This window comes from Physcomitrium patens, chromosome 6 (assembly GCF_059467195.1).
Source record: "Physcomitrium patens ecotype Gransden chromosome 6, ASM5946719v1, whole genome shotgun sequence".
In the NCBI taxonomy this organism is placed as follows: domain Eukaryota; kingdom Viridiplantae; phylum Streptophyta; class Bryopsida; order Funariales; family Funariaceae; genus Physcomitrium; species Physcomitrium patens.
Window position 1 is genome coordinate 6,190,140 of NC_143415.1, and position 17,580 is coordinate 6,207,719.

Sequence of the window (17,580 nt, forward strand, 5' to 3'; positions counted from 1 at the left end):
TTCTTGTCTTGTATATTTGAACAAGTATTTTAAAAATCAAACTAAAAAATAGATCTACATAGTCATATCTTACTTATAATGTAGTTACAAGCATATTGAAACTTTTTATTACAAATTCTACTTGTAACTTTTATATTTAGCAAATATTAAATATGTATCAATCTTGAGTCATACATTGAATTGCAAATTAAACAAGTTAATATAGAATAAAATTATAAATTATCTTTTAAAAATAAAAACAAAAAAACCAGACCAAGCATGTTCTATTAAATATCATCAAGCATGCTCTTTAAACAAGTTTTTGTTCTTATCTCTTGTTTTATTAAAAAAAATCTATATATGTATATGCAATTATCAAGATAAACAACTTTAACATGTAAATTGAAGTATGTTGCAAGCACATGAAGTTGTTTTAATATATATATATATATATATATATATATATTGCTTAAATTTATTACACTTTACAATATGTTAGAGATTAAAAAGTTTCAATTTGATACAATTATAAAAATGTTTCTATTCAATAATTATATATAAACAACATATAGCTTCAAAAACCTTAGCTACAACAATATGTCACATAGTTTTTAGAATTGTGCATTTTGATAGAGATTATATCATAAATAGAAATTGACTCCATACAAGAAGATTTGATAAAACATATAATAATGTATGCTATTTTTAATTGATTATCTTTAATATAATATAATTACTGTCCAATAAAATTACTATAAATTATGCTAAAATTATTAAAAACTTATGCCCTTTCATAATGTAAAATATATATATATATTATTTATTTATTATGTAAAAATGTATATTGTTCTCTCTCATTGTAAGTTATCCTTTCACATTGCACTTCTTCAAATATTAGCTGTTTATGTTTTTGAAGCAAATAATAATAATTTTTTCCAATAACACCAAAGAAATGATTCTATTTATATTAAACTTTTATTGTTTTGTGGTTTTTAATTTTTAATTTACTAATTTATAATGAATTAATATTTCTATATAAAATTTTGACATTTTACTTGGAAAATTATAATGTTACAACTTTTTCATAGTGAACAACGCATGTTTTTGTATATAAGAGTATACAAGATTGTAAGTGATTATGTATTGAGTAGGTGGAGGGTTGTAGTGGCATTAGCAATATTCTTTATTTACTTACAAATTAGTCATAAGTTTATCACAATAATACTTTTATTATATTGTTTTTCAAACAAGAAGATTTTTAAGTAACATATTTCAAACTTCTATAAAATTAAACTAATAATATTAAATTTATTATTATGTCTTATGAGATAGAAAAGAATATGTCTTATTTTCTTTTAGTATGCATTTATTTTTTTTAATAACTGGTGTATAAAAAATAAATAATTCATGATGATAGTAATGTTTTTAAAATTAACATTTTTATTCAAGTTTTTAAATTTTTAAATTTTTTAATGCTATTGACTAGATACATTTACTATCTATCTTCTATCTATTTGAATTTTTAATATATTTGATGCACCTTTGAGATTATTTCGATAATACTTTATTACTACATTGATGATTAGAATATAAGGTTCAAATTAAATGACTCTATCCAAAGGAATTACCAATACAATATAGTGTCACTGATAAGTTTTTGTCTTACAGATATTTTTTTGCTTTTTAATAGAAATACATTTCATTTGCATTATAATAGAATTAGTTCACACAAATTGTATGATTAAAGTAGTAATTGATATGCTTTGATTCCTAATCATTTTTATTACAATAAAAATAATAATTAACATTTTAAATCACCATAATCCTCATTTACTTTTTAAGATTGAGAATGACAATCGGGTTAAATGCGTTTTTAATTTTAAACGGGGCGATATCTTAAGATTCGAACACTTTAACATAATTTCCAGAAAAATTTCGGAAGCATGCTGTATACAGACTGGTTTCGACGTGTGTATACACAATAAGACTCTTGAACAACAATCGGGTAGGACTAGGATTCTCATTCTTACTTTTGCACAGGGTTACAACTAGTTAGAACTATGGGTACATTTCGATTCATCGCACAGTTCTGCGTGTAAATGGAAGTATACATACGTTCTGGGGTGTGATGTGAATAGAAAACTTCGTTCCTTCAGGATAAATCATTCTACCAGTAGTCTTGGCATTCGTCTGCATTGCTAAGCATAGATTTTTCCACTTTGCAACAGAAGCAAGAAAGTGGTCTTTTACACGTCATTCTGATACACTTGTACTGCTTTGTGAGGGGCAATAAGGCTAAGCTTTGCAAAGACATCAAAAACTTAATCAAAATGGAGAAGTTTCGTTTCGTCACAACATTGTTTATTGATCGGGCAATTATTTTAGTGAGGTCCTTACAGGAACCCACGTTATTAGTTTGATTGCTATGCACATCTTGTGAAGAATGTCTGCCACAAAGGATTATGAACTCCTTAAGTATTGCTGGCTATTGTACAGCAGACACCCAGCCTATCCTACTCCTAGTAATTTACAGTTCAAAGTTTTTGTAAACACACCTGTAAAGGTCACTTACAAAATCAGTACTCCTAAGAGATTACTGCTATTGCAAGGCTCAAAAAAAGGAATCATGTTGGTCGTGAATGCATAATCCGGCTGAAAATCAGATAGCTACAGTCGTAAACTGTCCGAATTACTGAACCAATAATTACTGTGATAGCTAGTATGTCCACTCCGTGGGAAGGCAAGGTTCATGAGCCACCGGTTGACGAAGAATTGTTCTGTGCATGCTCTGCTGCAAAGTGGGCCATACTCCCTCCTCTGGGGATTTGGCACGTGTTAGCACCCCTGCAAGGCAGCCAACATTGCAGTGCTCAAAGAACAAACTTCTGCAAGTACGATGACAAGCACAATAATACACAAAAGTGTCAGATCAAACAAGAAATGTTCTTCAAAGGAGCCTATTCAACTCAGTCGTTGTGGATGAATAAATGGCACTTACCACCTCTTTTCTTGTGCTCGGGGGCATTCACAAAGCTACGGGGCAGAAAAACTCCCGTGCCAGAATCTCTACCTGATGCTGCCCCAAGAAAAACAACCCGCACACCTGATCCAGCATTCAAGTCTGTTTGACGATTCCTCCACATATTTTTGCAGTCCACCTGTGACCCAGGGGAGAAATTATTGAGAGTTCTTTGGCCGTTGGCACTAAACAATTGATGATGTCGCTGATGCTGTGGGAACTGAGATCCACCCTGGTTTGCCATCGTGTGCATAGCTACACATTGCGATGCCCAATTCTTTTGTGACTGGTTCAAATAAGCGAAAGAATAGAACGGTGATATCAGTAGAGCAAGAGGAATACCCTTTGGGTTAAAAGAATGAAGTTCAAACAAGCACATCATTAGTTCCGACTAATATCAACTGCAAGCCAATCATAACTCACGACAGGTAAAGCTCGGATAAAGTATTCTGACTAACTTTACACAAAGACGTTACACACCTGTTTATTAAACGTTATACACTCTTCTAACTTTCTTGCAGAGTGAGAAGGCGAATTTCTTCCATGGTGACCAGAGGTGCGGGACTGCTGAGTCTGGCCTCGCAATGCTTTGTGACAGACGATAGACGGAGGAGGTCCATCGTTGGAAAGAGCAGAAATTTTCTTCTCGTGCACATTTAACTTTAAGACTTCTCCAGCTGCGGCATACAGAGTGTCCCAAGCATCTTCATTCCCAAATGAAGGCGCTGACGATGGCGACGAAACTTGTGAGGAAACACTTGAGCTGCTCTGACTACTTGGAAGTAAATGTCCTGACGACCACCTGCTGTTGCACCAATTCGAGGGAGATGGTCGACCCTGAGAAAATCAACGCCATACTCAACACATGATGGCAATAGAAAATATTCGAATTACAAGAAAGTCAATAGGGGTGTAGGTAGTAACACAAAGACAATCGCAGCAGTAGCCCGATATCAGAAAAAGGTCCACAAGGGTGATTGACTGCACAAAGACAGCAGTCAGAAGGATGAAGGTAAACACTTAGGTACAGTCATCTTAAAAATTTGAGAAAACATAAGGTCCGTGTGCAGTGATGATTAAGGCAGGTAGCGCCGGTGGTAATGAATATATCAAACGGAACGCCCGAGTGCATCTGAGTACACAAAGATGTAATGAAAAAATACAGGTGCTCACCCCACTCAGTTCAACGTTAGAAATGTCTGGAGCGCCGGAACACCCACTTCTTCGAACATCTTCAGCGCATGTGTCAGCTTTCGACTCCTCGTCAAGCATAGAGTGCGCGATTTGTTGAGCCAAGCATTGAAGGAGTTCGCCATCATCGTCGCTTTCTGTCTCAGCAGAGACAGATGAAGTGTCTACCAGTGAAGTGCTGACTTCGACGCTTTGGTCGTTACCATGTGACTCACAAGGAAAATACACAGGATCGCGCTTGTGAAGATAGGCATTCTGCGGGCTGCAGGACTGAGGAGACATATATCCTATAGCACCAGAATCACAAGTATTACTGGATGCGTTCAAAACACTTTCATCTTCGACTCTAGAGCATATAAGCTGATGTACTCTAGCAACCTCAAAAGCCATTGCTACTGTAGATTCCTACACCGACCACGACAGTTAAGAAGCTGTCTCACGTCACTTTAAGCAGCGAACGGCAACAGATAGTAATTGTTGGGATTGTGATCATGAGCACAAGACGGCGATGCTCATCCTCGCTCCTTCAACAATCTCACAAGTCAATTTCCAGCAGCTCAGCAACACATGTTAACCCACGCAAGATAGCTCCTCGAACAACTGTGAGGCTACCTTCCAGAGATGCAAAGTTTTTGAACTGCATAAAACAACGTCATGCGTCATCACGTTGCGAAGTTAATTGCTGCGAATCTCAAGCACAGAGATCCCGGTGTAGAGCACAAAGAATGCCCATTGAAAGCCAACTAACGTCACTCTTCAATAAAAATTGCAAGACTCATGAAACTCCTACATACTCAAAGCCGAGTGCATGCAATCTAGAAACCGGCCTGTAGCAAAACGACAAATAAATTGCAAAGCTTTCGAAATTCTGTCTGCAGAATACTGCGGAAACGCGATCAGAAACTCCTAACTCACGACAGCATAATTCCCTGCTGATAGCATCAGTTGAAAGAACAGGACATCGTCACCGGCACAAGACAAAATGTATCGCCAAATACCTCCGCAATCTAACCATACATGAGGCCTCGGTCAGCTCGACAAACTCCACTTTCACCAATTAGAGTTCAGACGTACAATAGAGGCGCGAGCATGTTGCACCAACTAGCTGCACAACTGATGCGGCTTCTCTGAGAGTTACATCTTCGGTCGAAGCTATCTAGTAATATAACGAAGACAATTGCGACCTTACAATACTACGCGTTCCCACTCACATTCAAGCTCCAGCCCTAAGCAAATAGAACCTGTTCAAGACCTGCCATTACGCATTTATGTCAATTCAAGACGCCAGGGAGAGCCGTACTCAGAGCTATCCGCCGTCGATTACGACGGAGTGAATGCGGGTCAGCACGATTTAAGACCCTCACAGTCCTCTCCAAGAAGCGATATGAAGTCCAGAACGTACACAATGAGCTGATATCAAACCCGAAAACCTGTCAGAACAGAAATAGTTCAACTATACCACCAGAAGGATCCAGCGGTCAAATACCTGCATAGTGAAAGGGGCTACACAAACGAACATCGTCAGAGTTCCAAGCCAACGCTCAACGACAAACGCCTGGATGCGCAGGAACCCGACCTTCCCAATCCCCGCACCGCCGCCATGGCCGCCAACATTCTTACACCGCTCCTACAACCTAAACCTCCACAATACACTCAGCTCGCAAGAAGCCAAACTTCTTTCCCCCCCCTAACTGTAGCCACTCCAGTGCCTCCTCCCCATGACCTCACCTTCCACCCTCTCCTCTCTCTCAACCTCGAACCACCTCAACCTGTCTACTACGCTTCTTCCAGAACAACCTCCCCATGGAATCAAACCAATCGACCTAGAAAAGTTCCGCTACTTTACGCCCTCTGCCACGTCCAGCCTCGCAACCTCCACAGTGGTCTCCAACCTCCTGAAATTGGCAAAAAAACAATTACACCTGTAATCACGACATGGCAGCTCAGTCCGTGCTGCTGCCAGGGACTGTCCCGACGCAGAGGATCAGCAAACAAATCGGGGCAGGTGCCAGCGGAAACGACGCCCCCAAGCCCTTGGGCGGGGGCGGGAGCGTCAGCGCGAGAGCGCGGGCGCGGGGAAGTGCGACCCTGACCCCGAGTTCGCATTGGCCCGGTTTTTGGCTGCCCCTCCCCCCCCCCAAAAAAATTCAAACACCTCTGCTTGTTTGTTGGATCCCTCCCCTTGTTCCCATTCGTTGTTCCCCTTGTTCCCTACGGTTGGAGGCTCCTGATTTTAGCCTTAAGTAGGATCTGCATCCTTAATAAGTGTTAGTAGCTGATGCGTCTGAGCAGTGTACTCTGCCCACTTGATTTGGCTGCACTTTGCAAGAGTAATACAGTTAAATAGAGTTTAATAGTAATACACTGGTTACCAACTGCCAGGAAATTAATAAAACAACTCTTTTAGATAGGTACCTATAAAAGGAAAGCTAAAATAGACACAGAGATTAGAAATCCTGGTCTCCCTTGGAGCATTATCTATTCTCCACTGAAAGCTTTGTTTGTCTCCCTTTTAGCTCTCAAGTGGGTGAAATGTGTGGTGGTATAAGTTGGTAAAGGAAGCATCAACTTGCCACTTTTTTTCTTTTTACCATTGTCTCGCTCTCTCTCTTCATTTGAATGTGTGTTTCTGTGTTCTGTTTCTGATATAAAAGACAGGCTCTCTCCCTCATAGATCCTTGTCCACCACAACATCTTCAGACAAACTCACACCCACAGAGTCATTGTTTCCACTCAAATTTATCCAAACTTTGCTTTGCACAAAGAGGTGTTTGAATATACCCCACAACATCCACACAGATCACAATAATTTGGCCCAGAAGTGGAGTTTCAGACACATGCATAGGAAAAATTAGGGTTTCACAATCACTGGAATTTCTTTGAGGTCTGCTGTTGTATTGTCTTCCTCATTTCTTGCAAAAGGGGTATCTTTGAGTTTGAATCTTCTCTTGGATTCCATGTGTGGACAACCCAACATTTGGCCAGCATTGGAAAACCATGTTTTGCTGGGGATAGAGTGAGATAGGACACAGTCACATTCCCAAAGGTGGTGGGAATATCTACAAGCTGATGTGAAGAATGTGGTCAGCAGAACAAGTCTGACCATCCCTCACTAAACATGTCTGTATGTGTACATATGCATATATAAAGACCTGTACACAAAAACGTGTACAAATTAACTAAACAAAAATGAGAAACTGGGCATGTGTATGTAACATTTGTAACTTAACAAAAATACCAATAAGTGTGAAAGGGGTTGCAGATCTTAACAGCACAGTTAGTGATGATATTGTCATTTAAAATCCCTAATGGGATTGCTTCCATGGATTTGACTCTCTCCTTAAATTGCAATGACATTCACAGTGTCATTTTTTTTTTTATGCAGGTCCAATGAACAAAGTTTGAGTAACATACCACAGCAGTCTGTGTAAGTTGTGGGACCAATGACCAAGTGCAGTGGCCATTGAAATGAATGACCACAGTCTTTGATATAAACCCAAAAGTGGGACTGTAGAGTGAAGAAATGCAAAAAATGAAAAAAAAATCTGGTGTCGTTTTAATTTTTGATTATTAATTTATTTTTGCTGTTGGGATGTATCCCTCTGTCCATCAACAACATAGTTGATGCACACATAATTTGTGCATGCATTGTCACATAAAGTGGAGAAGAAAAGATCCTATCAAACTTCTGTTTGCATTTATAAAACATTCTGTTTGATACTTATTTTTTTGAATTATCTAATTGTATTTTATACCTACCTCCACACACATGTACCACCTGGTCCCATCACCAGTGACATGATTTTTTCACAAAAAGAAAGATGATGCTAAAATGGCTCCCACACTCAGGGCGATTTTTTCAGGCCATGATTGTTCATGTGCATATATGTATATATATAATACTGTATCTGTATGAGTATGTGTGTGGATATGAATTTGTAATTTACCATGTCTGTCCAGTGGTCTACCATTCTCAATTCATAATCCTCATCGTGGTCTACACCTTTATTGTGTGTTAGTATTTTGGAGGGGGAAAATTTGCTAAATTCAGGTTGAGAATATATGTATGTAAATATATATATATATATATATATATATGAATGTATGATTTGTTTGTTTTATTGCAAAGTGATCAAAAGTATTCCACACAGGCACAGATGGCCAGAGCCATGCCAGACAGATAGCCCCATTGGGTAGGATTTCACACAACTGCTGTTTAACCTCATGACTCCCTTCATGTTGGCCAGTTCATATTTTGCAAATGTTAAGATTTATTAGTCATCCCAATATGAGAGTCTTATACTATTTAACTCTAATATTTAAATAAAGATTAAACATGTCAATGTTTTGGGGTTTTTGAAAAACAGCCCAATTAAAGCAATTAAAACATGTTGAGAGTTTACTCATTTGCAACTAAAGTACAAAACCAGGAGATTGCTTCTCTAGTTTTTAGATGAATGAGGAGGATGTCAGGCTATATTTGCCCACACCAAAACTGATGTCAACTTAAATGCTTAAGTTACAGATGCCGACTATAAAGTGGAAAAAGACTGTTAGAGGGAATTTATTCCACAAATGAAACTACAAGAATTATTACATGCTTTTATTATTATTTTCTTATGAATATATAGAGGCTTTAAATTTACATACATACATACAATGTTTGAGTAAATTAATTGACCACTTGTAAAGACACATGAGGGACACAAATTCATCCATCAAAAATTTGACACTGTCTCTTTAGACAAAGCCAAAAAAATCATCTTTTTAATCTTTGCAAAACCTTTTGTTGAGATCATTAAATATAGCTGACGTTCTCCATAATATTTACTGTAGACTACAGTAAATACCAAAGCTACAATATTTAGAGTCTAGTGGAGAAGTACTGTTTATCCTCTCCCCTTTTCTCTTCTTGTATATGAGACACATCCAGATCAATAGAATTTTTATGTATGAAACTCTCTCTCCTTAGAAACCCTCTTGTGTGTATGACTTACTACTATTCTTATGTATGTGTATTACTTACTATTACTCTTAGGTCTTTTTAAACATTCTCAACATGTTATCAGCATGACTCTCTTCTATACACTATCATAATTTTTTTTGCTCTAGTCTTGATTCTTCAAACTTGTTGCTACTCTTGCTCAGTGTCTGCCTCATGATCTTGTTGTTCTTCTTGCTGGTCCCTCACACATTAGCTGCTTGCTTAGAGCACTTGTTCCATTCTCTGCCCTCCTTGCTTAGAATATTTGTTGAATAGCTCCTAAACAACTGCCAAGCTACTGCTAAATCCGTCACTGCCACCTGTCGTTGCAGACACTGATGTTGCTACTGCCGCCTACCCTGCCACCGCTGCTTGTCGTTGCCACCCTCCTGCCGCTGTCGCCCGCCGTTGCACCCTGCCACCCTATCACTCCCCCTCCCTATTGCCGCCGTCTTATTGCTGTTCTGCTGCCTTAATCCACAATCTCTCTTTAAAAAAAAAAATAATAATAAATCAAAAAATAATATTTTATTTTTATTTTTCAAGTTCAAGTTTATCATTTTATTTGACTTTATATTTTATGGTACATTATATTCAACTTTTCTACTTGATCTTGTATTTTCTTTACAGATTTATTTATAATGAGTGCTTCAATATCTTCAACTACTTCTACTATGGTTCCAACTATTACTAGTGCATCCCAACATTTTCAAGCTCTTTTATTTCCACCATTGACTGTGGATGGAAATAATTATCTATTATGGGAAAAAATAGCAAAAGCAAATTTATTTGCAGAACGACTCTTAGATGCCATTATGTTTGAAGAATCTCGTATAATAAGTATTTTTATTTCTCATACTATTCGTTGAAAAGTACTTCTTCTCTTTTGTCGTCATCTTGTATTTGCATTATAACATCAATAATTGGAAATAAAAGATCTTGTAGAACTTTGGAAGAATCTTAAATCTAGGTTTAATCATCAAAAGACCATTTTTCTTCCATGTGCATGTCATAATTGGATACATTTGTATGTCTTGGATTTTCCAAATTTAAATGCTTTCAATAGTGAAATGTATAGTATTGTCTCACAATTACGATTATGTAGACAAAACATTTTTGAAGAAGAAATGATTGAAAAAACTCTCTCTACATTTCCTCCTGTATCTGCTGTGCTTGCACAACAATATAAGAACATGAAATTACAGAGTCATTCTAATCTCATGTCCTATCTCATGTACTTCTTGTGGAAAAGCAAAATGAGCTACTCTTGTGTAATGCGGAAGCTCGTCCTATTGGAACTATAGTTCCTAAATCCCATGTACTTAATATTTCAAAATCTTTAAAAAAAATTATATAAACGTGGAAAACATGCTTATAAGTATCAGGGTAGTCATAGTCACGACCATTTCTATCCATATAGAAAGAATAAATATTCTACTATTAATTATAGTAGAAAACAAAAATTAGAGATGTATTCTTGCCATAAGTATGGAATGATTGGACATTTAGCACATGCATGCCGTACTTTAGAATATTTTATTAAAATGTTCCAAGAAAATAAGAAACTACTAGTTGAGGCTCGTGAAGTTCATACCATGGATGTGTCGATGGATTCAATTGGTGTTAATGATTTAGAGGCTTATATGAATGACAAAACCTCTAATGATAAATCAAATGATGCATTCATTGATTTTGCAACAACACATACTATCTTACGAGATAGACAATTTTTTACTGAAAAATCTTCAACTTGGCAAACTAAAAGTATGATGACTATGGCTAGAGCAAATGTGTTTTGTTTCCAAGAGGGCACACTGATGGTAAAATTACCTGTGAGTTCCATCATAAAATGAAAACATGGGATATTTGCACCCTCAGCACCTCAGAGTCTGATCAGCTACTGAGATGTGTGTATTAATGATTATCACCTCTCGACTGTCATTTTAAATAGAAAAGAGATTTTGGTTCTTTTAAAGAACCATAAAATTGTTGAAAAAGCTTTTGCTACATAAAATGGTTTATATCGAATTGTGATTCAGCCTCCCATTATATTTAATTTTGCATCATCTATCACAGAGAGTCATGTTTCTCTTTGGCATGGACGATTGGGACATCCAGGATCTACATTATTTAGAAAGATCATTCCATGTATAATTGGACATAATTTAAAGCCTGCAAATGTAGACTCTACAGAATTATGTCGTACATGTGTACAAGGTAAGATGATTACTTGGTCTTCAATTTGGAAACTTCTACAAGAATTACCACCAATGCTTGAAAGATTGTATGGTGATATTTGTGATCCTATTAATCCAATATCAAGACCATTTTGTTATTTTTTGGTCCTTATTGATGCATTAAGTAAACAATCACATGTTTCATTATTATCAACTCGAAATATAGTATTTCTCAATCTTATATCTATGATTATTTGTTTTCGGGCACATTTTTCTGATTATCCTATAAAAACATTGTGTATGGATAATGCAAAAGAAATCGCATCAAAGTCTTTTGAAGACTACTATATTGTAACAAGAATTGAGTTGACATATTATATTCTATATGAACATGCTTAAAGTAGACTTAGAGAGTCATTCATAAAGCATATACATCTCATTACTCGGTCACTATTCCTTCACATAAATTTACCTGCATCTATATAGGGTCATGCAGTTTTACATGATACAACATTAATACACCTCTGTCCTTCTTCTCTTGAAATTATTTCACCACATGACCTCATTTTGGGTCGTGTACCAAATGTATCTCATTTACGAGTATTTGGTTGTCGTACTTGGATTCTAATACCAGAACCTCAATGGCATACCATTAGTCACTCATCGACAAGAAGGCATATATGTTGGTTTTGATTCACCAAGCATTTTTCATATTGTTGATCCATCAACTGGCACATTATTACGTGCACATTTGTAAAATTGTTGTTTTCAAGAAATTGTATTTCCATCTCTTCAAGGAAGAATATCCAATCAACAAAGAAATAAAGTACTTATATTTGAAGCACCAAAAATGTTTACAATGAATTTCGATCCTAAAACATCTTTGGCAGAAACTGAAGTTGCTAAGATTTTGCATCTAAAATGCATCACAGATGAAACACCTAATGGCTTCAATGATGCACCTAGAATTATATGAGTTCTTATTAATGAGGCTCAAAAAGCACCTGCTCAAATTGCAGTGCCATTGATTACAATACCTCAAGTTATAACAACAACAACAACTAAAAGAATTCATGAACCAAATAAGCAACTACGTAAGAAGAAAACTATAAAATTGACTAATCCTGGTATTATTTTTCAAGAAATTGCCACTCATCTTACGGGACTATCAATTCATGATGATATATCCATGCATAATGTACTTTCAATTTCTATAAAAAACAAACTTGGAATTAGAAGGAATAAGAATAAGTTGAGTAAAGAATTATCTATTTTGTATTATACTACAGATGATATTTGAGACAGACTATCTATTACGGTAGATGAATCATTTGCATATATGGTTATAGAAGCCCTTTCTTGCAAGGAAGACGATCCTAAACTTCAAACCTTTAAGGAGGCGATGCGTCGCTCTGATTGGTCAAAATAAAAAATTACTATTGAGGAAGAATATACCTCTTTGCATAAGAAGAAAGTCTTTGGTCCAATTATAGACACTCTTATATCTCACCCTATGACATATAAGATGGTATTAAAAAGCAAGCGAGATGCTCAAGGTCAAATAAGCCACTATAAATCTTGTCTTGTTGCTCAAGGATTTACTCAACGATTTGGCATTGATTATGAATCCACATATTCTCTAGTCATGGATTCAATTACATTTTGATATATTATTGGAATGACAGTTCATACCACCCTTGAAATGCATCTGATGGATGATGTAACTACATATCTATATGGTTCTCTTGATACAAATATTTATATGAAAGTCCTATTTGGCTTAAAAATAAGAACTACAAATGGACCCGCTGCAAGACAATATCATGATATTAAATTATGTAAGGCCTTGTATAGTTTAAAATAATTCAGATGCATGTGGTATCAACGTCTTCAAGATTATTTAATTACAACCAATATTATAAGTGATCCATTAATCCCTTGTTTGTTTATCAAACGAGATAAAACTAGTTTTGTGATCGTTGATATATATGCTCATGATCTTAACCTTGTAGGTACTACATTTGCATGTGTTACAGCTACTAATCTACTTATATGTGAATTTGAGATGAAAATGCTAGGAAAAATAACTTTCTGCATTAGTCTTCAGATTATGCATCTAACAGATGATAGCATTTTTCTCTACCAACTAACGTATATTAGACAAATCTTGCAAAGATTTAATATGATTGATGCTTATCCATTGTCCACATCAATGGTTGGACGTGGTCATGATGGTCATGATCCATACCGTCCATGCGAAGAGGAGGAGGAAAAATTGGGAGATCAATATCCATACCTCGCACCGGTTGGAGCACTTTTGTATTTAGCTACATCTACAAGACTAGATATTGCATTTGTAGTTAGTGTTCTTGCAAGACATAATGCACGTCCAATACTACGACATTGGAATGGCATCAAACATTTATTACATTATTTAAAAGATACTGAAGACTTGGGATTATACTACATACAATCAGTAGATCCAAAATTGGTTGGATATTGTGATGTAGGATATAAATCTGATACTGCAACATCTAAATCTCAAATATGATATGTATTTTTAAGACATGGAGCTGCAATATCATGGAAATCAGTGAAACAAATAATAACTGCAACTTCATCCAACCATGCAGAAATTATTGCCTTACATGAAGCATCTCGAGAATGTATTTAGTTATGATTAATTGGTAAATTCATTCAAATAACCTGTGGATTTTCATAAAGATAATAGTACTTGTATTGCACAAATGCAAGTTGGTTTCATTAAAGGCGACAGGACAAAGCATATTGATCCAAAATATTTTAGTTATACCCATGACTTGATTACTGATCAATCACTTATAATTAAGAAAATTGAATCTACAAATAACCTTGCTGATTTCTTCACCAAAGCTCTCCCATTGTGCAACCATCGTCGACTTACTTATGGCATTGATATACAGCGACTTGCTTCTCTTGGATAATAAAGCTAATGAGCTCTTTAAATAATTAAAGAAAATGATGTTGTACTCTTTTTCTTTCATCTATGATTTTTTCCTTAAATACAATAAAGTTTTCCTAGATAAGATTTTAATGAGGCAACAATTATTGATCTTGCAAGATCACAGAAAAGTATAGATCATAATTTTATACAAATTTTATATTATGTAAATATTATGATGAGCGAAGAAGAGTGTTGAGATCATCAAATGTAGCCAGTGCTCTCCATAATATTTACTATGAACTACAATAAATACCATAGCTACAATATTTAAAGTATAATAGAAAAGTATTATTTATCTTCTCCCCTTTTCTCTTCTTGTATACGAGACACACCCAGATCAATAGAATTTTCATGTGTGAAGCTCTCTCTCCTTAGAAACCCTCTTGTGTGTATGACTTACTACTACTCTTATATGTGTGTATTACTAACTATTACTCTTGTGTCTTTCTAAACATTCTCAACATCTTTTAACACAGTTGCACATTCCAAGAGTAAAATTTTACTTTTGACATATATTATCTATTTTCTTTTTTTGTAAAATTTTAAATTTAAATCACTTTTTAAACATTACCAAATGAGTTTAGACTTGATAGCAAAATACTAGATGTTCAATTTTATCTACTATAAACATGTTAAAAGCTAATGTTTTTTTTTATTATTTTTATTTTTTATGAATCTAATAATAAAATTTATCAACTATCTTTTTAGTTTATAAATTCTTAGTTATAAAATAAAAGTATTATCTTGACACCATATATCTAGTGAAATAGATGTTCTATTTATAAGCATCTAAATCCTACTATTGAATCATAGTCCAAAAAGTATATCATTGTAAAGAAACATCAACAAAATCACTACTCCATCACCTATGGAGAACATTGAACTTATCAATGTTTACCAAAACAAAAGAACAAAAAAAACAAAGAAAAGCAAAGAAAGAGTTTAAAACAGTGGTCTATTCTAATATTTCTCTAAAAACAAAACAACCATCTCTAATAACATATGAGATATTTCTTAATTTGACTAAAACAAACTTGAACTTGATCAAACAACTCAATAAATAGTAGTAACAATTATTTTATTAAAACCCACATTCTTTGACAAGTTGACTATCTTCAAAAAAAAAACAACCATGAAGATCTATTACTAGATAAATTATTGATACTAAAATAAGATAATTGACAAAATTATACTACTTTCTATATTATTTTGAATCAAAGAGGTGGAAGAAAAAATAAACCTTCACCAAAAATACTAAATTAAATTCTCTCATAGGTTGCAACTAGTAGTACTTCAATACTACCATCTTCTAACTTTACAATCCTTCTACACATTACTAAACACCCTTTGGTACCTGTAACAACAATTATATCAATATAAACTATAAAGATGGCTACAAACTAAAACAAGTTTTCTTTACGGCCTAGCTAATTTGGAAGAATATCCAATTATGAATTATAAAAGAAAAACAAATCACATAAAAATAAAATGATTTTGTCACACATATAATTTTTTTATATGTTGATATTAGTATTTGTTATTGAACCTACAATATATCTTATAATAAAGAAAAAAAGTATAATATTTAAAAATAAAATATTTTTAATAATATCTATAAAAGTATATTCAATTATAGCATCATATGGACAATCAAATACCTCAGAACAACATACAATGCTTCATATCATTGCAAGTATTATCTTTTCTACAAATAATTCAGATCAAAATAATGTATTTTTTCTAGTAAAATTAGAAATCTAAAATATTCTTCTAAAATATTTTAGATAATAGACAAATTATTTCATTCTCATTCTTAGTACAAAATCATCATTCTTTGAGGATCCAAACTTTAAGCATGAGTGCAGAGAAGTTGGAATGTATTTTCTGTAAATAAGTTGCTTAAGAATTAGCAACATTGAAGATGATGCAACCTAGATAAAATACGCCTTCTTATTAGTCTTTCAATCAATTTTTATTTATTTTAAATTTTTATCTTAAATATGGATTATTAAAATTTATAATAAAAATTAAAAAAACTAAAATATTAAATTGAAAATTTAATATAAACTATCAAAAATATTTTAACAACTAAAATATTAAATATTTTATTATATTTTTATTTTATAAAATAAAATATTTGTTGGATATTAAATTAAAATTTTATCAAAAATTTATTTAAAACCAAAAAATAAAAACATTTTTTAATTTGTATTTGAGTCGGTCTAACAAAAAAAATTATTGTAACAAATTATGTTTTATTGATTTTAGAAAAATTTGTTTAAAATAATTATATTTACTTAAAATAGAAATATTAGGTATTTTTGAAATTTTAAAGAAACCCATTGAAGGACTTAAGACATTATCAATGAGAGTATTTCTAATGATAGTTTGAATCATCTTAGTCTACATCATATTTCTAAACGTCTTATTAATTTGACAAATGTTAAAAGCACTTCTTTATAGCCAATTTGGCTTTTTAGAATTTATAATTACTTTATTTGATTCATATATCTTTCTGAAGAATCAAAATAGTGGTGTTGAGATATATACTGAAGAAAAAATCATTATTTAAATCCTATTCTCAGGTATAAAAAAGAATTGAAAGAATATATTACCGAAATCAAATTACCAAAATCAAATTACAATTTTTAACATCATGTTCAATATTCAACTTTCTTTTAAAATAATATATAATTTATCTAATTATAGATCCTACCATTTCAAATACTTACATCCAACATTTAGATAAATCATGATTGAATAAAATTATAAATTTATAATATACACTTGTACATGAAGTTTTAGACAATAAGAACTTTGAAATGAAATCAATATTTTTAATATTAACACACAATTTCTCCAAGCTAAATATATGGCCTGAAAAAGAAACATCATTGATTTGGCTAATTGAGCACAAATAAATATTGAGAATTGTTAAATTGATCCAAGCATTTACTAAATTGATCCACCCATCATCATTGGTTGAGGATCTAACCATTTTTTTTATTAATTTTCAACAAATGTAGATCTTGCAATAGAGAATGTTTTGACAATGGTTAGGATGAGTGGATCAATTTAGCAAATGCTTGAAATAATTTAACAATTTTCTAAATATTTGACATGAATAAAATTTTAAAATAAGTAATTGTAAATCATTTTTAAAAATAAATTCATAAAAATATTTAAAAATAAATCTTAAATAAAAATAAAACGAATATTTCATATAGACTTGGGAATATTAACCAAT

The 17,580-nt window shown here is 33.5% G+C and overlaps 1 protein-coding gene across 6 annotated transcripts; it reads right to left on the reverse strand.

Annotated features, from left to right (window-relative positions):
• Window positions 1–2,318: 2,318 nt before the first annotated feature.
• LOC112284031 (uncharacterized) lies at window positions 2,319–6,267 on the reverse strand. Of its 6 annotated transcripts, XM_024523511.3 has the most exons (7): window positions 5,676–5,935; window positions 5,188–5,441; window positions 4,630–4,826; window positions 4,172–4,476; window positions 3,479–3,835; window positions 2,978–3,284; window positions 2,319–2,823 (listed from the first exon to the last, which is right to left on the reverse strand). In XM_024523511.3, the coding sequence occupies exons 4-7, from the start codon at window positions 4,469–4,471 to the stop codon at window positions 2,696–2,698; spliced, it is 1,092 nt and encodes a 363-aa protein (XP_024379279.1). In that variant the 5' UTR covers window positions 4,472–4,476; window positions 4,630–4,826; window positions 5,188–5,441; window positions 5,676–5,935; the 3' UTR covers window positions 2,319–2,695. The 6 variants fall into 6 exon arrangements, with proteins under 6 accessions (XP_024379279.1, XP_090107191.1, XP_024379275.1 ...); XM_090251065.1 differs by lacking the exon at window positions 5,188–5,441 and having other exon boundaries at window positions 5,676–6,238; XM_024523507.3 differs by lacking the exon at window positions 5,188–5,441 and having other exon boundaries at window positions 4,172–4,826; window positions 5,676–6,267.
• Between the last annotated feature and the right edge of the window lie 11,313 nt (window positions 6,268–17,580).

What these genes read in the sequence shown, in the direction of transcription:
- LOC112284031 (XM_024523507.3), bottom strand. Translation starts at nt 4,579, where the DNA reads ATGGCTTTTGAGGTTGCTAGAGTACATCAGCTTATATGCTCTAGAGTC. An exon ending in CTAACGTTGAACTGAGTGGG is followed by an intron (nt 3,836 to 4,171) that starts GTGAGCACCTGT and finishes TGATTTTCTCAG; the next exon opens with GGTCGACCATCTCCCTCGAA. An exon ending in CGAGCACAAGAAAAGAGGTG is followed by an intron (nt 2,824 to 2,977) that starts GTAAGTGCCATT and finishes GCTGCCTTGCAG; the next exon opens with GGGTGCTAACACGTGCCAAA.